We start from the raw sequence: 24,284 nt of genomic DNA, 5'->3' as shown, positions 1-24,284 counted from the left end.
GCACGACACACGACGGGGTGGGTGGCGAGCACCACGCCCGGCCGCCTTTGTCTCCCCAGTGGTGATGTTTACACACCGCGCCAGGTACTGCTTTGTTGACCTAGGGGAGGCCCATGACCCCGGTTCAGGTTATTGTCACCGCTGGTGGTGGCCGTGGGCGGGAATCGATCTCGGGTCGCCGGATTCGTAGCGCGGCGCGCTGACCGCTGCGCCACCGCTCCCCGACTCCACATCAACTGCGATGTCGCATTCAGACGGTCAGTCCAGCAGACTACGGCGTGAGAAGCAGTAGCGGAATCGTGTGACATCACCAACATCATCATCATCGTCGTCGTCGTCGCTGCGATGTCTCCTGCTTCGTGTTTGTGGCCGGGGCATTGCGTGGTGACACGCTGCACTCTAACGGCCTCTGTTGTGGATGACCAGAGTCGACACTCCGCTCGCTGAGAATGTTTAAATGTTCTGTGTGTGCAGCGTCAGCTGTCATCCGCATCATCCACCGCTGCTGCCACGGCGTGTGCAGGTAGCGGTGTGAAGAATACAGCGACGGCATCTTACTGCTAGGAACCTCCTGGTTACACCAGCCCACAGGGGATTATTGTGTCCGTCGTGCAGGGAGGGGCTGGGTGGGGAGGGAGAGGCTGGGTGGGAAGGGGAGAGTGGGGAGGGGCTGGGTGGGGAGGGTGGGGCTGGTTGGGGAGGGGCTGGGTGGGGAGGGTGAGGAGGAACTGGGTGGGGAGGGTGGGGCTAGGTGGGAGGGGTGGGGCTAGGTGGGGAGGGGAGAGGCTGGTCACCCCGTGGTGCCCTTATAAAACTCAACGTTTAACCTACTCACGCCGGCTTGTGCCCGCCCTCACAGTCGGGCATATTTGCGGAATACACCACGCCGCCGTTAACCCTGCAGGCCATTGACCGAGCAACCCAACGTCACTACCAGCTCCCTCCGCAGGAGGAATGTGTTTAGGGCGGAACGACGAAGCAAAATAAACCGGAGGGGATAGATGTAAATCGTGCCGTACACAATGGCCGACGTTTCTGGCAATAGGCCTTCGTCACGGCGCAATAAACCGCAGCGGTCGGCGTCGTGGCCGGGTTTATTGATTTATTTATAAATCACGGGGTGCTGAGCGCGGGGTCCAAAGGCCCCAACGCCCTCCCCAACCCAAAACGCCCAACGGCCAGCGACAAACAGCACGAGTGTGACAAGTTGTAACCGACAGAGAGAGAGTGCAACGCGTTGCTGCAACTAGACGAGGTTGTTGTTGTTGTAAGAGGTTGGGGGTGGGGGGCGGGGGGCGAGAGGAGGCGGTGGTGGTGGGAGGGAGGGGAGGGGGGAAATGAGGGAGGGGGGAGGGGAGAGGGAGGGGGGATTCCAGAGCGGAGCAGGACGAGGGCACAAGCAGATCAGTGAGGTGACCCGCAGTGCGGTGAGTGGGTGGGTGTGTGGGTGGGTGTGTGGGTGTGGGTGGGTGGGTGTGTTGGTGGATGTGTTGGTGGGTGGGTGTGTGGGTGAGTGTGTGTGTGAGTGGGTGAGTTTGTGAGTGGGTGAGTGTGTGAGTGGGTGAGTGTGTGAGTGGGTGAGTGTGTGAGTGGGTGTGTGGGTGGGTGGATGAGTGGGTGGGTGTGTGGGTGGGTTGGGTGAGTGACTCGGTGGATGAGTGGGTGGATGAGTGGGTGGATGAGTGGGTGGATGAGTGGGTGGCTGACTAAGTGGGTGGGTGAGTGTATGGGTGACTGAATGGGTGAGCGAGTGAGTGAGTGTGTGAGTGAGTTGCAGTGTGAGTGAGTGAATGAGTGGGCGAGCGAGTGGGTGAGTGTGTGGGTGAGTGGGTGTTTGGGTGGATGAGTGAGTGACTGAGTGAGTGTGTGAGTAGGTGAGTGGGTGTTTGGGTGTGTGGGTAAGTAGGTGTGTGAGTGGCTCGGTGAGTGAGTGACTGGCTGATCGAGTCGGTGGATAAGTGAGTGGGTGAGTGAGTGGGTGAGTGAGTCAGTGAATGAGTCGGTGGGTGAGTGAAGATGGGTGAGTGAAGGTGAGTGAGTGAGTCAGTGAGTGGGTGAGTGAGTGAGTGAGTCGGTGGGTGAGTGAGTGGGTGAGTGAGTGGGTGAGTGAGTGGGTGAGTGAGTGAGTGAGTGGGTGAGTGAGTGAGTGGGTGAGTGAGTGGGTGAGTGAATGGGTGAGTGAGTGGGTGAGTCGGTGGGTGAGTGAGTGGGTGAGTCGGTGGGTGAGTGAGGGGGTGAGTGAGTGGGTGAGTGGGTGAGTGAATGGGGAGTGAGTCGGTGGTGGAGTGGGTGGGTGAGTGAGTGAATGAGTCGGTGGGTGAGTGAGTGGGTGAGTGAGTGGGTGAGTGAGTGGGTGAGTGAGTGAGTGGGTGAGTGGGTGAGTGAGTGAGTCAGCGAGTGAGTGGGTGTTTGAGTGAATGAGTCGGTGGGTGAGTGAGTGGGTGAGTGAGTGGGTGAGTGAGTCAGTGAGTGAGTGAGTGGTGAGTGAGTCGGTGGGTGGCAGTCTATATATATACAGTCTATACAGGTACTTTGTGTGTGACCTGTTAACGCGGAGAGCGTGGAGCAGGGCGCGAGGGAGAGGGAAGAGGAGAAGAGAGAGTGGGGGGGGCGAATAGAGGGGAGGGAGAGAGGCGTGAGAGATTGAGAGAGGTGTGAGAGAGGGGTGGAGGGCAATAGGGGAGAGAGAGACGGAGAGACGCGGATCCAGGCAAGGTGAGTCCTACACATACTCCCGAGTAGTATTCACGCACACTTGACACAAAAACACAAAGACCCCCCCCCGCCCCGTATAGCCTGAACCGTTCACAGCACGGCACACGAGGGGGTGGGTGGCCAGCACCACGCCCGGCCGACTTTGTCTCCCCAGTGGCGAAGTTCACACACCACACCAAGTATTCATTTTAGGCTGAGTCGACCTACGGGAGGCCCAAGACCGGTTCAGATAATCGTCACTGATGGTGTTGGTGGCCGTGACCACGAATCGAACTCGGGTCGCTGGGTTCGTAGTGCAGCGTGCTAACCGTTACACCACCGCTCCTCATTCATCACACACACTACATCACACACACTACATCACACACTACATCACACACACTACATCACACACTACACACACTACATACACTCTACACACACACTACATCACACACTACATCACACACAAGAGGCTCACGAGCATCAGAACAATCTCCTCCATCGATGCTCATCGCTTCGTTCACAGCCCTGCAGAGTCCCTGCGTGGAAGTTCTTAACCACGAGGGTGGGGGGCACACTCGTGGTTAGGAACTTCCACGTTCCTCTGGCGGTGACAAGTCTATTCCATGGATCGTTTCATCGATCCCCCCTCGTGTGTCGTGCCGGCCTTCATAGTCGCTGCTTCTCGCAAAACATCATTTGCCCCCAACATTCTGTCTAGGCTGTACGCGTGATCTGTGTATCTGTTAAGTTTGTGGGGAGCGGTGGGGCAACGGTTAGCGCGCTGCGCTACGAACCCGGCGACCCGAGTTCGATTTGCCGATCACGGCCACCGACACCGCCGGTGACGATTATCTGAGTGGGTCCTGGGCCTCGCCTAGGTCGGATCAGCCTCAAATGAGTACCCGAAGCGGCGTGTAAACATCGACAGTGGGGAGACAAAGGCGGCCGGGCGTGGTGCTGGTCACACCACCACGACGATTCGAGAGCACGCGCTGCGTGGAGACATCATCGTCACCCTGATCTTCATTCAGCAGTGGATAGAACATGGTGAGGCTGTCACGGTCACAGTCGACGCTCCGTCGAACGTCTGTGCACCGCGTGGCCGTGTCGGGTGGTGGAGGGTCTCACGGCACAGATTTGGTCAGATCACTACGAGGACTTCTAATCCGAACATGAATGATGATTGTACGAGTGATACCCTGTGACTGTGAACCTTGTTTAATTGTCATTTCCCCCGCACACACTACACACACACTGCACACTACACACACACAACACACATACACTATACACACTATACACACTACAAACACACTACACACACACTACACACACTACACACACACTACACACACACACTACACACACACACACTGCACACTACACACACACACTACACACATACACTACACACATACTATGCAACACACACTAATACACACACTACACACACACACTACACACACACACTACACACATACACTACACACATACTATGCAACACACACTACACACACACTACACACACACACTACACACACTACACACACACACACACACTGCACACTACACACATACACTACAACACACACTAATACACACGCAGGTGTACACACAGCTGCATACACAGGTACACACGCCTACCCGTGCCACCTCCACTACCCGTGCCACCTCCACTACCCGTGCCACCTCCCATACCCGTGCCACCTCCTCCCTCCCATACCCGTGCCACCTCCCTTCCAAACCCGTGCCACCTCCTATACCTGTGCCGCCTGCCCCTACCCGTGCCACCTCCCTACCCGTGCCACCTCCCTTACCCGTGCCACCTCCTCCCTCCCCTCCCCTACCACCTCCTCCTTCACCTACTACCTCCTCCCTCCCCTACCCGTGCCACCACCTCCTCCCCTACCCGTGCCACCTCCCTGCCCGTGCCACCATCCCCTACCCGTGCCACCTCCCATACCCGTGCCACCACCTCCTCCCCTACCCGTGCCACCACCTCCTCCCCTACCCGTGCCACCTCCCTGCCCGTGCCACCATCCCCTACCCGTGCCAGCGCCAGGCATGGGCTCGATGGGGAGCGAGGTGCTGGGCTTGATGCTGTGCTTCCTGGGGTTGGTGGGCCTCGTGGTGAGCACGGTGTGCAATGAGTGGAAGACGACGTCTCGCGGCGCGTCCGTCATCATCGCCTCCTGGATCTACCAGGGCCTTTGGAAGACGTGCGCCGGGAACGCCATGGGAACCCTCACGTGCAAGCGATTCTTCACCACGATGGGGATGCCGCGTGAGTGGGGGGGGGTGCTAGGAGGGGGTGGGGGGGGGCTAGGAGGGGGGGGCTAGGAGGGGGTGGGGGGGGTTGCTAGGAGGGGGGGGGGCTAGGAGGGGGTGGGGGGGGGTGCTAGGAGGGGGGGGGTGTCAAGGTGTGCCATCATCACCATCACCACCACCACCATTGCCATCATCACCATCACCACCACCATTGCCATCATCACCATCACCACCACCATTGCCATCATCACCATCATCGTCGCCATCATTACCACCATTGCCATCATCACCACCACCATCCCCACCACCACCAACACCATGACCACCATCATCATAATAATAATGCAATTTGTAACGCGCGCAAATTTGCGGACGTAATGACCGCAACTCAGGGACGCGGAGCCAAGCTAAGAGTCACTCGAAAGCACGTGGTTGTAGAGGTCAGTTTTTAAGTGTCTCTTGAAGGAGACGATGGAGGTGATGCTGCGAATGTGCCGAGGGATGCCGTTCCAGACTGTTGAGGCAGCCACCGAGAAGCGGCGCATAGACGTGACCGTCCTGGATCTTGGTATCGAGAGGAGGTCGTGAGTCGCACTGCGAAGGCATCTGCCGTGTGCCATGCTGCAAGTCAGTAATGAAGAGAGGTACGGTGGGCAGGCAGATGTGAAGGCGTGGTGGCAGAGGCAGGCGATCTTGTACGTGACTCTGCTGGCGATGGGTAGCCAGTTGAGGGCACGGAGAGAGGCGAGTGAGTCGAGACGGGGATGGGTGCGGCCAACGACGACGCGTGCCAGATCGTTTTGAAGTCTTTGAAGTTGTTTGAGGATGTCAGAGGAGGAACGGACTAGGACGGAGTTGGTGGAGATGAGATGACGTAGGTGTCTGAGAGCCTTCAGGTGAAAGTTACAGGAATTGATGATTTTATTGGTTTGGCGATCGAAGGATAAAGTTGAATCTAGGATGACACCGAGGTAGCTGAAGTGATTGGTGAACCTGATGCTGTGACCAAAGATGTGTCTGTGTGTTGGGAGTGCTGATGAGTCGAGACGTTGCCTGGTACCTGACATGATGGCCACTGACTTTGAAGGATTGAGGGCAAGGTTGTGTGCGGAGAACCACTGTTGCAGGGCAGTGGTGCATTCCGAGAGCCTCTCAAATCCAGACGCATTGGGGGAATTGATGGCGGTGAACAGAATAGTGTGATCCGCATATGAGTGGTGCTTGACACCGAAGCTTGCGATGAGGCGGCCGATCGGGGAAGTGTAGACCGTGAACAGCAAGGGACCGAGGACGGAGCCCTGGGGGACGCCACACGACGCTTCTGTTTCAGCGGAAGTGTTATGTGAGGATTGCCGATCATTAAGGTATGACAGTATCCACTTGAGTGCTGAGCCACATATACATACCGAAGTCGTATTTCAGGAGGGAAGTAAGGAGCGAGTGGTTAACGGTGTCAAAGGCCGATTAAATGTCCAGACGTACAAGAGCAACGATGGATCCAGAGTCAATAATCATTCAAATGTCATCGAGGACTCTGGCGAGTGCTGTTTCTGTGGAGTAGTTTTGACGGTGAGCTGATTGGAAGGAGCAGTAGTTTGGGGGGGAGGTGATACGGGGTTTGATTTGGGCGAGGACGTGTCTTTCGAGGAGTTTAGAAAGATTCGAGAGATTAGTATTGGGACGATACTTGGTTTCTTTAACAGGGGGGAAACCAGGCCAGATTTGAGGTTGGATGGAAAACACCCCGTAGAGAAGGAGGCATTTGCGATGTTCCTGATCATGATGGCGAGTTCCGGAGCACATTGCTTAAACAAGGAACCTGGGAGGACATCGAGTGGAGATGGCTTCATGTGAAGTGATTTAATTAAAGAGAAAACGTCTTTTGTAGACACCGGCTTGATCGTGGTTAGAAAGGTGTTTGGGCGAGTGCTTACTATTTCAGAAAAACGGAGAAGGGTACGTTGGGTGCGATGTGAGCGAAGACGTGCAGGAGTTTGCGATGGTCATCAGCTTGTTGGTGAAGTAAGTTTTGAAAGAGGTGACAGGTTTGAATGAGGCCAGGGAATTGCTAAGGTGAGGCACCATGTTGCTACCAGGATGTAGAAGATCCTTGAGGGTTTTCCAAAGGATGCGTGGGTTTCCGGTAGCTGTTTTGATGCTTTCTGCAATGTAGGAGGAACGTGAGGCAAGGATAAGTTCGTTGGTTTTCCTGCAGGCAGCTGTGTAGGCAACTCGATCAGCAGGAAGACCACTGCGGGACGCGATCCTTTCAAGGTGCCTCCTGATTCGCTTATCAAGGATGATGTCTCTTGAGAGGCAGTGAGTGTCGTGGGAAGGCTACCGCGTGCTTCGTGGTTTGAATGGTTCCAGCCTGTCCAGCGCCGCCCTTAGGTCAGATCGGATGATGGGGATAACATTGAAGGCAAATTTGCGAGGAGGTGCTGTAGAGTGGAAAACTTGATACCCTTGATATTACGGGAGTGGCAGGTGGTTTTCATGGTGATTGGCTTGGGAATTTGGAGGGAAAATAGGATGAGGTGGTGGTCGGAGTAACCAGTTTGGAAAACTCCTAGTGGAGAGATGCGATGATCCAGGTCAGGTTCCAGAACCAGGTGGAACATACGCTCAACATTTTTTGAGGAAGCTCTGGTGGGGCCTGAGTTGGTGATGACCAGGTTATGGCAGGCCAAGGTTGACTCGAGGGGGCTATCAATGGAGGCTGGAGTATTTCCGGGGTAGTTAAAATCTCCAGTAAGCATGAGCCTGTGAGATGGGTTAGGAATGAGGTAAACAAATTCGGAAAGCTCGTTTAAGAAGGTAGCGATGCTGCCATCTGAAGGGCGATAGATGGAAATGAGGGAAAAGCACTCGGTGTTAGTCGTGAGCGACACGGACTGGACCTCAAAGGTGGTGGGAGCCATCGGTAGATATAGCTCTTTAATTCTCAAGTCAGCATTGTAGACGACCGATAAGCCACCACCCCGCTGGTTAGTTGCGCGAGGTTTGTGAAGAACCTTGTATCCCGGGGGCACGGCTTCCAAAGAGATGGCTGGCGGGGAGTCTGGCCTGCACCAGGTCTCAGTAATAAGCAAAATGTCGATGTGGTGGTCAGTGATGTTATCCTGAATGAGGGCTGATTTGTTGGTAATGGAGCATGAGTTGAGTAGGCCGAGGCAAATGGGAAAGGGTGGATGTGAAGATCCAAAGAGAGGTCAGAGGAAATAGCTGGTTGAAGGTTGACCTGTGAACAGCGGCCTTGACCGCATCTGCAACCACGGTGATGATGCAGTCTCTGACGTTGATCGCGAAGACGGCAGATACTCCTATAGAGTCAGTAGATACTCCTATAGAGTCAGTAGATACTCCTATAGAGTCAGTAGATACTCCTATAGAGTAAGTAGATACTACTATAGAGTAAGTAGATACTACTGTAGAGTCAGTAGATACTACTGTAGAGTCAGTAGATACTCCTATAGAGTCAGTAGATACTACTTTAGAGTCAGTAGATACTCCTATAGAGTCAGTAGATACTCCTATAGAGTCAGTAGATACTACTGTAGAGTCAGTAGATACTACTATAGAGTCAGTAGATACTCCTATAGAGTCAGTAGATACTCCTATAGAGTCAGTAGATACTACTGTAGAGTCAGTAGATACTGCTATAGAGTCAGTAGATACTCCTATAGAGTCAGTAGATACTCCTATAGAGTCAGTAGATACTCCTATAGAGTCAGTAGATACTGCTATAGAGTCAGTAGATACTCCTATAGAGTCAGTAGATACTCCTATAGAGTCAGTAGATACTCCTATAGAGTCAGTAGATACTCCTATAGAGTCAGTAGATACTGCTATAGAGTCAGTAGATACTCCTATAGAGTCAGTAGATACTACTGTAGAGTCAGTAGATACTCCTATAGAGTCAGTAGATACTCCTATAGAGTCAGTAGATACTCCTATAGAGTCAGTAGATACTGCTATAGAGTCAGTAGATACTCCTATAGAGTCAGTAGATACTCCTATAGAGTCAGTAGATACTCCTATAGAGTCAGTAGATACTCCTATAGAGTCAGTAGATACTACTGTAGAGTCAGTAGATACTACTGTAGAGTCAGTAGATACTACTGTAGAGTCAGTAGATACTCCTATAGAGTCAGTAGATACTATTGTAGAGTCAGTAGATACTCCTATAGAGTAAGTAGATACTCCTATAGAGTCAGTAGATACTCCTATAGAGTCAGTAGATACTCCTATAGAATAAGTAGATACTACTATAGAGTAAGTAGATACTACTGTAGAGTCAGTAGATACTACTGTAGAGTAAGTAGATACTCCTATAGAGTCAGTAGATACTGCTATAGAGTCAGTAGATACTCCTATAGAGTCAGTAGATACTACTGTAGAGTCAGTAGATACTACTGTAGAGTCAGTAGATAATGCTATAGAGTCAGTAGATACTCCTATAGAGTCAGTAGATACTACTGTAGAGTCAGTAGATACTACTGTAGAGTAAGTAGATACTCCTATAGAGTCAGTAGATACTGCTATAGAGTCAGTAGATACTCCTATAGAGTCAGTAGATACTACTGTAGAGTCAGTAGATACTGCTATAGAGTCAGTAGATACTCCTATAGAGTCAGTAGATACTCCTATAGAGTCAGTAGATACTCCTATAGAGTCAGTAGATACTCCTATAGAGTCAGTAGATACTCCTATAGAGTCAGTAGATACTGCTATAGAGTCAGTAGATACTACTGTAGAGTCAGTAGATACTACTGTAGAGTCAGTAGATACTCCTATAGAGTCAGTAGATACTGCTATAGAGTCAGTAGATACTCCTATAGAGTCAGTAGATACTACTGTAGAGTCAGTAGATACTCCTATAGAGTCAGTAGATACTCCTATAGAGTCAGTACATACTACTGTAGAGTCAGTAGATACTCCTATAGAGTAAGTAGATACTACTGTAGAGTCAGTACATACTCCTATAGAGTCAGTAGATACTCCTATAGAGTAAGTAGATACTACTATAGAGTAAGTAGATACTACTGTAGAGTCAGTAGATACTCCTATAGAGTCAGTAGATACTACTATAGAGTCAGTAGATACTACTATAGAGTCAGTAGATACTCCTATAGAGTCAGTAGATACTACTGTAGAGTCAGTAGATACTACTGTAGAGTCAGTAGATACTCCTATAGAGTCAGTAGATACTCCTATAGAGTAAGTAGATACTACTATAGAGTAAGTAGATACTACTGTAGAGTCAGTAGATACTCCTATAGAGTCAGTAGATACTACTGTAGAGTCAATAGATACTACTATAGAGTCAGTAGATACTACTGTAGAGTCAGTAGATACTACTATAGAGTCAGTAGATACTCCTATAGAGTCAGTAGATACTACTGTAGAGTCAGTAGATACTACTGTAGAGTCAGTAGATACTCCTATAGAGTCAGTAGATACTCCTATAGAGTCAGTAGATACTCTTATAGAGTCAGTAGATACTACTGTAGAGTCAGTAGATACTACTGTAGAGTCAGTAGATACTACGATAGAGTAAGTAGATAATACTATAGAGTAAGTAGATACTACTGTAGAGTCAGTACATACTCCTATAGAGTCAGTAGATACTCCTATAGAGTAAGTAGATACTACTATAGAGTAAGTAGATACTACTGTAGAGTCAGTAGATACTCCTATAGAGTCAGTAGATACTACTGTAGAGTCAATAGATACTACTATAGAGTCAGTAGATACTACTGTAGAGTCAGTAGATACTACTATAGAGTCAGTAGATACTCCTATAGAGTCAGTAGATACTACTGTAGAGTCAGTAGATACTCCTATAGAGTCAGTAGATACTACTTTAGAGTCAGTAGATACTCCTATAGAGTCAGTAGATACTCCTATAGAGTCAGTAGATACTACTGTAGAGTCAGTAGATACTACTATAGAGTCAGTAGATACTCCTATAGAGTCAGTAGATACTCCTATAGAGTCAGTAGATACTACTGTAGAGTCAGTAGATACTGCTATAGAGTCAGTAGATACTCCTATAGAGTCAGTAGATACTCCTATAGAGTCAGTAGATACTCCTATAGAGTCAGTAGATACTGCTATAGAGTCAGTAGATACTCCTATAGAGTCAGTAGATACTCCTATAGAGTCAGTAGATACTCCTATAGAGTCAGTAGATACTCCTATAGAGTCAGTAGATACTGCTATAGAGTCAGTAGATACTCCTATAGAGTCAGTAGATACTACTGTAGAGTCAGTAGATACTCCTATAGAGTCAGTAGATACTCCTATAGAGTCAGTAGATACTCCTATAGAGTCAGTAGATACTGCTATAGAGTCAGTAGATACTCCTATAGAGTCAGTAGATACTCCTATAGAGTCAGTAGATACTCCTATAGAGTCAGTAGATACTCCTATAGAGTCAGTAGATACTACTGTAGAGTCAGTAGATACTACTGTAGAGTCAGTAGATACTACTGTAGAGTCAGTAGATACTCCTATAGAGTCAGTAGATACTATTGTAGAGTCAGTAGATACTCCTATAGAGTAAGTAGATACTCCTATAGAGTCAGTAGATACTCCTATAGAGTCAGTAGATACTCCTATAGAATAAGTAGATACTACTATAGAGTAAGTAGATACTACTGTAGAGTCAGTAGATACTACTGTAGAGTAAGTAGATACTCCTATAGAGTCAGTAGATACTGCTATAGAGTCAGTAGATACTCCTATAGAGTCAGTAGATACTACTGTAGAGTCAGTAGATACTACTGTAGAGTCAGTAGATAATGCTATAGAGTCAGTAGATACTCCTATAGAGTCAGTAGATACTACTGTAGAGTCAGTAGATACTACTGTAGAGTAAGTAGATACTCCTATAGAGTCAGTAGATACTGCTATAGAGTCAGTAGATACTCCTATAGAGTCAGTAGATACTACTGTAGAGTCAGTAGATACTGCTATAGAGTCAGTAGATACTCCTATAGAGTCAGTAGATACTCCTATAGAGTCAGTAGATACTCCTATAGAGTCAGTAGATACTCCTATAGAGTCAGTAGATACTCCTATAGAGTCAGTAGATACTGCTATAGAGTCAGTAGATACTACTGTAGAGTCAGTAGATACTACTGTAGAGTCAGTAGATACTCCTATAGAGTCAGTAGATACTGCTATAGAGTCAGTAGATACTCCTATAGAGTCAGTAGATACTACTGTAGAGTCAGTAGATACTCCTATAGAGTCAGTAGATACTCCTATAGAGTCAGTACATACTACTGTAGAGTCAGTAGATACTCCTATAGAGTAAGTAGATACTACTGTAGAGTCAGTACATACTCCTATAGAGTCAGTAGATACTCCTATAGAGTAAGTAGATACTACTATAGAGTAAGTAGATACTACTGTAGAGTCAGTAGATACTCCTATAGAGTCAGTAGATACTACTATAGAGTCAGTAGATACTACTATAGAGTCAGTAGATACTCCTATAGAGTCAGTAGATACTACTGTAGAGTCAGTAGATACTACTGTAGAGTCAGTAGATACTCCTATAGAGTCAGTAGATACTCCTATAGAGTAAGTAGATACTACTATAGAGTAAGTAGATACTACTGTAGAGTCAGTAGATACTCCTATAGAGTCAGTAGATACTACTGTAGAGTCAATAGATACTACTATAGAGTCAGTAGATACTACTGTAGAGTCAGTAGATACTACTATAGAGTCAGTAGATACTCCTATAGAGTCAGTAGATACTACTGTAGAGTCAGTAGATACTACTGTAGAGTCAGTAGATACTCCTATAGAGTCAGTAGATACTCCTATAGAGTCAGTAGATACTCTTATAGAGTCAGTAGATACTACTGTAGAGTCAGTAGATACTACTGTAGAGTCAGTAGATACTACGATAGAGTAAGTAGATAATACTATAGAGTAAGTAGATACTACTGTAGAGTCAGTACATACTCCTATAGAGTCAGTAGATACTCCTATAGAGTAAGTAGATACTACTATAGAGTAAGTAGATACTACTGTAGAGTCAGTAGATACTCCTATAGAGTCAGTAGATACTACTGTAGAGTCAATAGATACTACTATAGAGTCAGTAGATACTACTGTAGAGTCAGTAGATACTACTATAGAGTCAGTAGATACTCCTATAGAGTCAGTAGATACTACTGTAGAGTCAGTAGATACTACTGTAGAGTCAGTAGATACTCCTATAGAGTCAGTAGATACTACTGTAGAATCAGTAGATACTACTGTAGGACTCGTACTCGGGTTGTCTTTCCGTTCGCTTTATTCACACTTAGAGTTCACCTCCTCATCCTCACCGCTCCGTGTCTCCGTCCGTCATTAACGACACTCCCTGTCTCCCCGATTCGCTCCGCGATTCCGCTCCACTCTCTCTCCGTCTCTCCCAAGGTCCGTACGCTTCTCTTCTACCCTATTCTTTTCTCTCTCTATCACAATTACCGTACTCTCTGCTCTCTCTATCACCGTTACCGTACTCTCTGCTCTCTCTATCACTGTTACCGTACTCTCTGCTCTCTCTATCACTGTTACCGTACTCTCTGCTCTCTCTATCACTGGCCACCATCACTCCAGCTTCCACCAAGACTCCCGTCTCTACGTTACGCTATCCTTTTATATCCACACCAATCAGTCCCTATTAATTATCTCACCCCCCGCTTTACCCCTCGCCATCAGGCCCCCAGCCTCACGTGGCCTTGTTATTCCCGCCTGAGCGACGCCAGTCATTAAGCACTCACCCTCTTAACCAATCACCGGCCTGTATCCCCGGTTACCCTTAACACCTGTTATGCCTCTTACCGGCATCTCCCTCACGCCTCAACAACAAACAGGACCCTGCCGGGTGGGCTGGTAGGAACGAATAACCAAAGAATATAAACGTAATGTATTATTACACTTGTTTAGCCAGGAAAGCCCCACTGTAGGTTTTTGTAGGGTCCTGCCAAGTGTTTGCAGTAGGGGGCGATGTTGCTACACCTAATCGGACGATACGAAGGAAGACTTTGAGGCCTATTTCTAGGCTTTAGGCCTAGCTGTAGGCTTTAGGTCGCTGTGAGTTAATTTTTAATTTAAATGTTTTAATTATTAATGTATAATTTAAATGTTATAATTATTAATGTAAAAGCTTTAAATTTAAATGTTTCTATTTAAAAAAATCAGGGAATGTAACATTGTGAAACATTAACTCCCTTTCACACACGCGGGGGTACGATACGAAGGGAGAGTTTCAGGCCTAGTTCTAGGCTTTAGGCCTAGCTGTAGGCTTTAGGGCGCTGTGAGTTTTTTTATTTAATTTCAAAGTTTTAATTAAAAGCTATCTCAGGGAATTATAAGGGAATGTTACACGTGTTTAGCCAGGAAAGCCTCATTAATTTAAATGTTTTAATTAAAAGCTATCTGAGGGAATTATAAGGGAATGTTACACTTGTTTAGCCAGGATAGCGTCACTGAGTCTAAAGGTTTTTGTAGGGTCATGCCAAGTGTTTGCAGTAGGGGGCGATGTTGCTACACGGACGGACGGATGGACGGACGGACGGACAAACGGACGAACGATATCATCTATTGGTGTCTGGTCCACTTCGTTCCTACCAGTATAACATCGTCCTCAAATACCCCCCCACTGTACACTGCTCTCTTGCATAGCAACAGCGCAAGAGAACGCGTGGCGCGCCATTTTTCAAGTCCTACACTACTATAGAGTAAGTAGATACTACTGTAGAGTCAGTAGATACTACTATAGAGTAAGTAGATACTACTGTAGAGCCAGACACTACTCTAGAGTCACTAGATACAACTCACTCTATTGTATGTAAGGTGTGTACGTATATATGCCGACGCAGGGGTAAAAATAGTTTTTCAGGGGGGGGGGGGGAGGGTCGACAATTTTTGGAAACCTTTGAGATCAAATATTTACCCCCACTTTCTATAACTTTTTAGACTTCTGCAAGCCTCTTATAATTTTGTTGACGGACAAATGGCATGCCAGGCTTCCGCAATAGCTCCGTATTTGTATATGTATATTTTATGTTTTTAAGAGAAGTTTTGAAACGTGTTTTTCCCCCGGGTAACGCCGGGTACTTCCCGCTAGTAGTAGATAAACAGCGGGAGCGACGCGGGACTGCAGCCCGCTGCTACAACGCTGTCGCCATCTTCCACCACCACCGCCATCACCGGCCCATTGTTGTCGTCCACCGCGTTTGCCCGCAGTGCACCTGAAGGTGTGCCAGGCCCTGATGGTGCTGTCGCTGGTGCTGGGCCACCTGGGCACGGTGCTGGCGCTGCTGGGCACCAAGTGCTCGCGCTTCGGGGGCTCCAACTGGCGGCTGAAGGCGCGGATCGTGGCCTCAGCAGGGGCCCTGTACCTGCTCGCGGGTGAGAGGGCACGCCGGAAATACCACCAGATAGACCGGTGCTACCATTGGACACGTCGGTACGACTTGACACACTGGTATTAGCAACCACGCCAGTACCACAGGACATGTTGGGACTACTGGACACGTCAGTACTACTGGAGACGCCAGTACTAGCAACCACACTGGTACTACCGGACACGCAGATACTACCAGACACGCAGATACTACCAGACACACAGATACTACCAGACACGCAGATACTACCAGACACGCAGATACTACCAGACACGCAGATACTACCAGACACGCAGATACTACCAGACGCACATATACTACCGGACACGCAGATACTACCAGACACACAGATACTACCAGACACACAGATACTACCAGACACACAGATACTACCAGACACACGGATACTACCAGACACGCAGATACTACCAGACACACAGATACTACCGGACACGCGGATACTACCGGACACACAGATACTACCAGACACACAGATACTACCAGACACACAGACACTACCAGACACACGGATACTACCAGACACACAGATACTACCAGACACACAGATACTACCAGACACACAGATACTACCAGACACACAGATACTACCAGACACACAGATACTACCAGACACACAGATACTACCAGACACGCAGATACTACCAGACACGCAGATACTACCAGACACACAGATACTACCAGACACACAGATACTACCAGACACACAGATACTACCAGACACACAGATACTACCAGACACGCAGATACTACCAGACACACAGATACTACCAGACACACGGATACTACCAGACACACGGATACTACCAGACACACAGATACTACCAGACACACGGATACTACCAGACACACGGATACTACCGGACATGCAGATACTACCAGACACACAGATACTACCAGACACACAGATACTACCAGACACACAGATACTACCAGACACACGGATACTACCAGACACACGGATACTACCAGACACACGGTAACTACCAGACACACAGATACTACCAGACACACAGATACTACCAGACACACAGATACTACCAGACACACGGATACTACCAGACACACAGATACTACCAGACACACAGATACTACCAGACACGCAGATACTACCAGACACACAGATACTACCAGACACACAGATACTACCAGACACACAGATACTACCAGACACACGGATACTACCAGACACACAGATACTACCAGACACACAGATACTACCAGACACACAGATACTACCAGACACACAGACACTACCAGACACACAGATACTACCAGACACGCAGACACTACCATACACACAGATACTACCAGACACACAGATACTACCAGACACACGGATACTACCAGACACACAGATACTACCAGACACGCAGATACTACCAGACACACAGATACTACCAGACACACAGACACTACCAGACACACAGATACTACCAGACACGCAGACACTACCATACACACAGATACTACCAGACACACAGATACTACCAGACACGCAGACACTACCATACACACAGATACTACCAGACACACAGATACTACCAGACACACAGATACTACCAGACACACGGATACTACCAGACACACAGATACTACCAGACACGCAGATACTACCAGACACACAGATACTACCAGACACACAAATACTACCAGACACACGGATACTACCAGACACACAAATACTACCAGACACACAGATACTACCAGACACACAGATACTACCAGACACACAGATACTACCAGACACACGGATACTACCAGACACACAAATACTACCAGACACACAGATACTACCAGACACACAGATACTACCAGACACACAGACACTACCAGACACACAGATACTACCAGACACACAGATACTACCAGACACACAGATACTACCAGACACACAGATACTACCAGACACACAGACACTACCAGACACACAGATACTACCAGACACGCCAGTACTGGCGGCCACATCGGCCACCCCTTGGCCCTTTCCACTGTTGACTTATCCCCCCCTGCCCCCCCCCCCACTGCCCCCCCAGGCATGAGCTCGATGGTTGCACTCTCGTTCTACGCCCACCGCATCACCTTGGACTTCTACAACCCCAACCTCTTGGGCACCCGGTGAGGGGGCGGCACCCTGGTGGTAGCGGTGTAGTGGTGGTGGTTGCGGTGTAGTGGTGGTGGTTGCGGTGTAGTGGTGGTGGCAGCGGTGTAGTGGTGGTGGCAGCGGTATAGTGGTGGTGGTGCAGTGGTGGTGGTAACGGTGCAGTGGTGGTTGTAGTGGTAGCGGTGTAGTGGTGGTGGTAGTGGTGTAGTGGTGGTGGTAGTGGTGTAGTGGTGGTGGTAGTGGTGTAGTGGTGGTGGTAGTGGTGTGGTGGTGGTAGTGGTGTAGTGGTGGTGGTAGTGGTGTGGTGGTGGTGGTAGTGGTGTAGTGGTGGTGGTAGTGGTGTAGTGGTGGTGGTAGTGGTGTAGTGGTGGTGGTAGTGGTGTAGTGGTGGTGGTAGTGGTGTGGTGGTGGTGGTAGCGGTGTGGTGGTGGTGGTAGTGGTGTAGCGGTGGTGGTAGCGGTGTAGTGGTGGTTGTGGTGGTAGCGGTGTGGTGGTGGTGGTGTAGTGGTGGTGGTAGTGGTGTAGTGGTGGTGGTAGCGGTGTGGTGGTGGTGGTGGTAGCCGGGTGGTGGTGGTAGTAGCGGTGTGGTGGTGGTGGCAGCGGTGTGGTGGTGGTTGTAGTGGTGGTGGCAGCGGTGTAGTGGTGGTGGTAGCGGTGTAGTGGTAGTGGTAGTGGTGTAGTGGTGGTAGCGGTGTGGTGGTGGTGGTAGCGCTGTAGTGGTGGTGGTAGCGGTGTGGTGGTGGTGGTGGTAGCGGTGTGGTGGTGGTGGTGGTAGCCGGGTGGTGGTGGTGGCAGCGGTGTGGTGGTGGTGGCAGCGGTGTGGTGGTGGTGGTGGTGGTAGCCGGGTGGTTGTGGTGGTAACGGTGTGGTGGTGGTGGTGGTGGTAGCGGTGTGGTGGTGGTAGTGGTGTGGTGGTGGTAGTGGTGGTGGTGGTAGCGGTGTGGTGGTGGTGGTAGTGGTGTAGTGGTGGTGGTAGTGGTGTGCTGGTGGTGGTAGCGGTGTGGTGGTGGTTGTGGTGGTAGCGACGCAGTGGTGTCCCCTGTGCCTCACAACGGGAGGGCCCTGAGTGAGATTCCTGACTTGGGTAGCCTTGCGGTGTGGAGTGCGTATGATCTAGCCCCGGGTCCTCGGAGTATGAGTGACTCAGTGTGAATTAGTCAGTGGGTGAGTGTGACTAGTCAGTGAGTGAGTGTGAGTAATTGTGAGTGAGTGAGTGTGAATTCGTCAGTAAGTGTGAGTAAGTGTGAATGAGTTTGAGTGAGTGGGTGGGTGTGAGTGTGAATTAGTCAGTAAGTGTAAGTGTGAATGAGTATAAGTGAGTGTGAGTGAGTGGGTGTGAGTGTGAATTAGTCAGTGAGTGTGCGTTAGTGTGAGTGTGTGTGAGTGTAAGTGAGTGTGTGAGTGAGTGAGTATAGGCCTTGGAGCAGTTGTGGAGAGAGTGGAGAATTTCCCATACCTGGGCAGTGTGCTCATGACCGGCTCCGGTCCAGCAGCAGAGGTCTCACTCCGAATCAGCCGAGTGACATTATCTTTTTATCGGTTGCGTAACGCTGTGTGGAAGCTACCTGGTCTGTCGCTCCGCACGAAGCTTCAGGTTTTCTTGGCCATGGTCATTCTCTCCCTTCTCTACGCTTAATGTTTCTTATGATGATGATGATGGTTCTCATGATGATGTTGATGATGGTTATCGTGATAATGATGCTGATGATGATGTTGATGATGACGATGATAGTTCTCATGATGATGTTGATGATGTTAATGATGGTTCTCATGATAATGATGATGATGTTGATGATGGTGTTGATGATGCTGATGGATCTCGTGATTTTGTTAATGACGATGATGGTTATTGTGATGATGGCGGTGTTTATGATGTCAATATTGATGATGTTGATGATAATGACAATGTTAACGATGTTGATGATGTTGCTGATGTTGATGATGATCATGACGATGTTGATGAGGATTCTAATGTTGACGATCGTAATGATGATGGTGGTGATGGTGGTGGCGAGTAGATTCGAGTACGGATGGTGCCTCTACCTGGGGTGGGTCTCCTCCATCCTCTGCATCATCGGGGCCATCATCAAATGCTCCTCCTGCTACGGGGTGAAGGACGACACTCACAAGTGAGGGTCATCGCCACCATCACCATCATCACCACCATCACCACCACCACCATTACCACCATTACCACTGTAAAGGGGAGCCGACACGAGATTGCAGGGGTCTCGTCCTTTATTCCTTTTCTTCCATTCACACCTGTCCCCAGCCGTCCCAATCTCGTTCCCGCCAAAGGCCCCTTCTTCCCGCCCGTTCTCTCCTTATATCTCCTCGATCACCCCACCCACTAACCCATCTATTGGTGGGAATCCTTCCCCTGACACCCCGACACCACCATCACCACCATCACCACCACTACCATTACCACCACCATCACCATCACCACCATCACCATCACCACCATCACCGCCATAACCAACAACTCCACTACCACCCTCACCACCATCACCACCATCACCGCCATCATCACTACCATCATCAACACCACTACGACCAATATCAAGACCATCACCACCATCACCATCACTATCACCACCATCAACCCGACCAATATCAACACCATCACCACCATTATGACCGCTATCACTACCATCACCACAACGATCACCACGTGCACCACCACCAACATCACCCCAATCAATTGCAATACCATCACCCCAACCAATTGCAATACCATCATCACCACCAATATCAGCACCATCACCTGCATCATCAACATCATCACCATCACCAACATCCAGACAAGGATCCCGCCTATAGCCTTAACAGACGACGGCCGGCACCGCACACACGAAGGGGGTGGGTGGCCAGCACCACGCCCGGCCGCTTTAGTCTCTCCAGTGGCGATGTTTACACACCACACCAGCTACTCATTTGAGGCTGAGTCGACCTAGGGGAGGCCAAGGACCGCTTAAGGTATTCGTCACTGGTGTTGGCGGCCACGAGCAGGAATCGACTCGGGTCGCTGGGTTTGTAGCGCAGTGCGCTGACCACTATGCCACCGCTCCCCGCAAATGGACACAACTGTAGAGAACTTTACGCCTCTACACAACTGTGACGGCAGCTTTTGTATGTTGCCAGGTAGGGCCCCACTGAGCGATGTAGATCGTTGTCAGAAGCGACCTTCCTATCACAAGTGACAGCTCAACCAAAGTGGCTGATCATCGCGTGGACATTTATAGCAGGAGCCAAATGTTCTGAAGTCTCAACGTCGTGATGTCGATTCTGAATGTGGAGGGAAAACCCGAAGGACCCGGAGAAAAATCCACACGACCAAGGGGAGAGAGAGAGACACGCAAACTCCAAATATACAGCAGCAGGCATCGTCAGGGTCGGTATCGAACCCACGACCTCGTGTATACCAGGCGAGAGAGTTAACATCTCCTAGCCACCGTGATGATGATGATGAGAGAGAGACACACAAACTCTAAATATACAGCAGCAGGCATCGCCTGCTGCTGTATATTTAGCAGCACCAACTGCAGGTGGGCACTTAGCGCACACGCCGCTGAGCATATACGGGGGTGTGCCGGCAAGACGAAGGAACTGGGGCAAGGGTCACGATAGACCTCGTGAGGAAGCCTCTTGAACCCTCTAGAGGTCCACGCAGGCTCCCCTCCTTCGGCTTGGCTCCGCCCTGGCCGCGCCGGGGGGGATATCAACAACGGAGAGCGAGAGCTCTGGGATTGGGTCTTGTCGTCGCTATTGTCGTCGTTGCCAGAGAGAGTTGCTGCATGTCGACGGAGAGAGAGAGAGAGCGTCTGGGTGTCGACCGAGGAGAGAAGCAGCACGTCGAGGAAAAAGTGATCAGCCGAGCGTCGATGGCTAGAGTGCTACGCCAGGTGGCGGCAGCGGAACAGCGTCGACAGAGAGAGAGCGGTTGCACGTCGAAGGAGAAAACGGGGGCTGCGCATCGATGGAGAGAAAGTAGAAGCCGCACGTCGACGGGGAGAGCGGCCGAGATTTCCCGTGGTCAAGCGCCGACCAAGCAGCATGGCAGGAAACCGCCATGTGGAGAGGGGTGCTGGCCGACGCGAGGCGGGGGACGGCGGGTGCAGGGGGCTCCGAATGGAGGACCACGCACATGATGGGCGCCATTTTGCCATCGGAGGACCTCCCGTGCCGAGGGGCGCCATTTTGAGGCGGGAGCACGTGGAGGAGGCACGGTGAGTGAGGGAGTTGCCAGAGGCAACTCCTGATCTGGCGTGGGAGGCTCGCGCAAGATTCCTCCAGAGGCAGCGGATGGAGGACGAGATGCCCTGTACGCCTTGCGGGCAGCACTGCTGGCGCTGGCAAGCGGAGTGGCTGACGCATTGCGCCACAAATGCGGCGACACGAGTTCGTTTCCCACTCGCGGCGACCAACACCAGCGATGATTAACTGAACGGCTCCTTGGCCTCCCTTAGGTCGACTCAGCCTCAAATGAGTACCTGGTGCGGTGTGTTAACATCGCCACTGGAGAAACAAAGGCGGCCGGACATGGTGCTGGCCACCCACCCCCTCGTATACCGTGCCAGCCTTCATAGGTGCTTCTCGCTAACAGCACTTCCCCTATCATCTGCTAAAGGCTACACGGGGGATCTTTGTCTTTGTTGTGTGTGTGTGTGTGGCGCACAGCATGGCCCGGCAGCAGCAGCCCCGCTACAGCACCGCGCCCACCGAGTTCATGAACGACAAAGCCTCCGTCTACTCGGCCCTCACTCACAACACACAGCAGCAGCACCAGCAGCAGCAGCAGGTGCCCAGCAGTAGCCATCGTCATCATCACTACCAGCACTAGCTCTAGACTCAGCACCAGCTCTAGACTCAGCACCAGCTCTAGACTCAGCACTAGACTCAGCACCAGCTCTAGACTCAGCACTAGACTCAGCACCAGCTCTAGACTCAGCACCAGCTCTAGACTCAGCTCTAGACTCGGCACCAGCTCTAGACTCAGCACCAGCTCTAGACTCAGCACTAGCTCTAGACTCAGCACCAGCTCTAGACTCAGCTCTAGACTCAGCACCAGCTCTAGACTCAGCTCTAGACTCAGCTCTAGACTCAGCTCTAGACTCAGCACTAGCTCTAGACTCAGCACCAGCTCTAGACTCAGCACCAGCTCTAGACTCGGCACTAGCTCTAGACTCAGCACCAGCTCTAGACTCGGCACCAGCTCTAGACTCAGCACTAGCTCTAGACTCAGCACCAGCTCTAGACTCAGCACTAGCTCTAGACTCAGCACTAGACTCAGCACCAGCTCTAGACTCAGCACCAGCTCTAGACTCAGCACCAGCTCTAGACTTAGCACTAGCTCTAGACTCAGCACTAGCTCTAGACTCAGCACCAGCTCTAGACTCAGCACTAGCTCTAGACTCAGCACTAGCTCTAGACTCGGCACCAGCTCTAGACTCAGCACCAGCTCTAGACTCAGCACCAGCTCTAGACTCAGCACCAGCTCTAGACTCAGCACCAGCTCTAGACTCAGCACCAGCTCTAGACTCAGCACCAGCTCTAGACTCAGCACCAGCTCTAGACTTAGCCATCTTGTCTTTGCCATGTTCCCATCTGAACCCCCCTGTAAATGAGGTATCCCATCTCAAGGGATAATTATCTGGGTTAAACATGTTTTGATTCATGGAATGTCCCCGCGTCTCTCCCCGCGTCTCTCCCCGCGTCTCTCCCCGCGTCTCTCCCCGCGTCTCTCCCCGCGTCTCTCCCCGCGTCTCTCCCCGCGTCTCACCCCGCGTCTCTCCCCGCGTCTCTCCCCGCGTCTCACCCCGCGTCTCTCCCCGCGTCTCTCCCCGTGTCTCTCCCCCTGCGTCAGCTCAAGGACAGCGCCTTCTCCATCGGAGGCATCGCCCCCGACCTCCGCAAAGTGAGCTACTTCTCAACGGAGGCCGCAGTGGGGCCCACGGCGGTGGTCTGGAACGGGGCGGCCGGGCGTCGCGTGTCAGACGCTGCCCTCCTGGATGTGGATAGAGTTGGGGGCCCTGGAGACAGCTCTGACGAGGCTCGGCGGGGAAGCGTCATGAGCTATGGACGCAACGCCTACGTTTGAGATGGGGGAAGAAAGCGGGTCCCCCTGGAAGAGAGTGTCAGGGATCCATAGAGAGAGTCGGAGGTTGATGAGGGAGAGTAGGTAGGACATCCTGGTAGAGATTAGGGGACGCTGGGAGAGAGTTATATGGTGCTGACAGTGAGTAGGACATCCTGGGAGGGAGTAGGTGAACACTGGGAGAGAGTATACAGGTGCTGATAGAGAGAGTAGCATATTCTGGGAGGGAGTAGGGGACACTGGGAGAGAGTATTCAGTTTCATGTATTAGGCATAGCCCTGTGAGCCATGCGGCTCTAAACTCGGGTGCAACCGCAACGAACAAAACCATGAACAAGAAACATCTTAAAGTGACGACACGCAACAGAAAAATCCAGGAAAAATCAGCAAAGTCTTCCAGAAAAAGCACCGTATTTCAATGCTGTGTGCAAAATCACAGTGCGATGTAAGTCAAACAATAACAACCATAAGACATTTTAGATTAAAGTTATCAGGCTAACTCTGTACTACAACAAACAAACATGGCTCAACCAAAACGTTTTCAAAATCACCAAAATAAAGCTTTAAAAACAACGTGACAGTGAGCATAGGAACTGTGATTCAAATTTAACAATAAACGATATACATAACATGTACGACCACACCCTGTAGCCATAGCTGGCAGCATGAGTCACTCCATA

The 24,284-nt window shown here is 50.3% G+C and overlaps 1 protein-coding gene across 2 annotated transcripts; it reads left to right on the top strand.

The window, feature by feature from the left end:
- Positions 1-30: 30 nt before the first annotated feature.
- Positions 31-24,085, top strand: LOC144950205 (claudin-7-like). 2 transcript variants are annotated; one of them, XM_078880280.1, is made up of 8 exons: positions 31-257; positions 4,307-4,330; positions 4,757-4,984; positions 15,226-15,390; positions 17,441-17,522; positions 19,527-19,637; positions 22,189-22,309; positions 23,375-24,085. In XM_078880280.1, exons 1-8 carry the CDS (start codon positions 242-244, stop codon positions 23,606-23,608), a joined length of 981 nt encoding a protein of 326 aa, XP_078736406.1. In that variant the 5' UTR covers positions 31-241; the 3' UTR covers positions 23,609-24,085. The 2 variants fall into 2 exon arrangements, with proteins under 2 accessions (XP_078736406.1, XP_078736407.1); XM_078880281.1 differs by lacking the exon at positions 4,307-4,330.
- The last annotated feature ends 199 nt before the right edge of the window (positions 24,086-24,284 follow it).

Source organism: Lampetra fluviatilis, chromosome 56 (genome assembly GCF_964198595.1).
Source record: "Lampetra fluviatilis chromosome 56, kcLamFluv1.1, whole genome shotgun sequence".
NCBI classification, from domain to species: domain Eukaryota; kingdom Metazoa; phylum Chordata; class Hyperoartia; order Petromyzontiformes; family Petromyzontidae; genus Lampetra; species Lampetra fluviatilis.
This window is presented reverse-complemented; position numbering and strand designations above follow the sequence as displayed.

Excerpts from the sequence above, each read along its gene's own strand:
- LOC144950205 (XM_078880280.1), top strand. Across the intron at positions 15,391-17,440 it reads GGCCCTGTACCTGCTCGCGG|GCATGAGCTCGATGGTTGCA; the intron begins GTGAGAGGGCAC and ends CTGCCCCCCCAG. Across the intron at positions 22,310-23,374 it reads AGCACCAGCAGCAGCAGCAG|CTCAAGGACAGCGCCTTCTC; the intron begins GTGCCCAGCAGT and ends CCCCTGCGTCAG.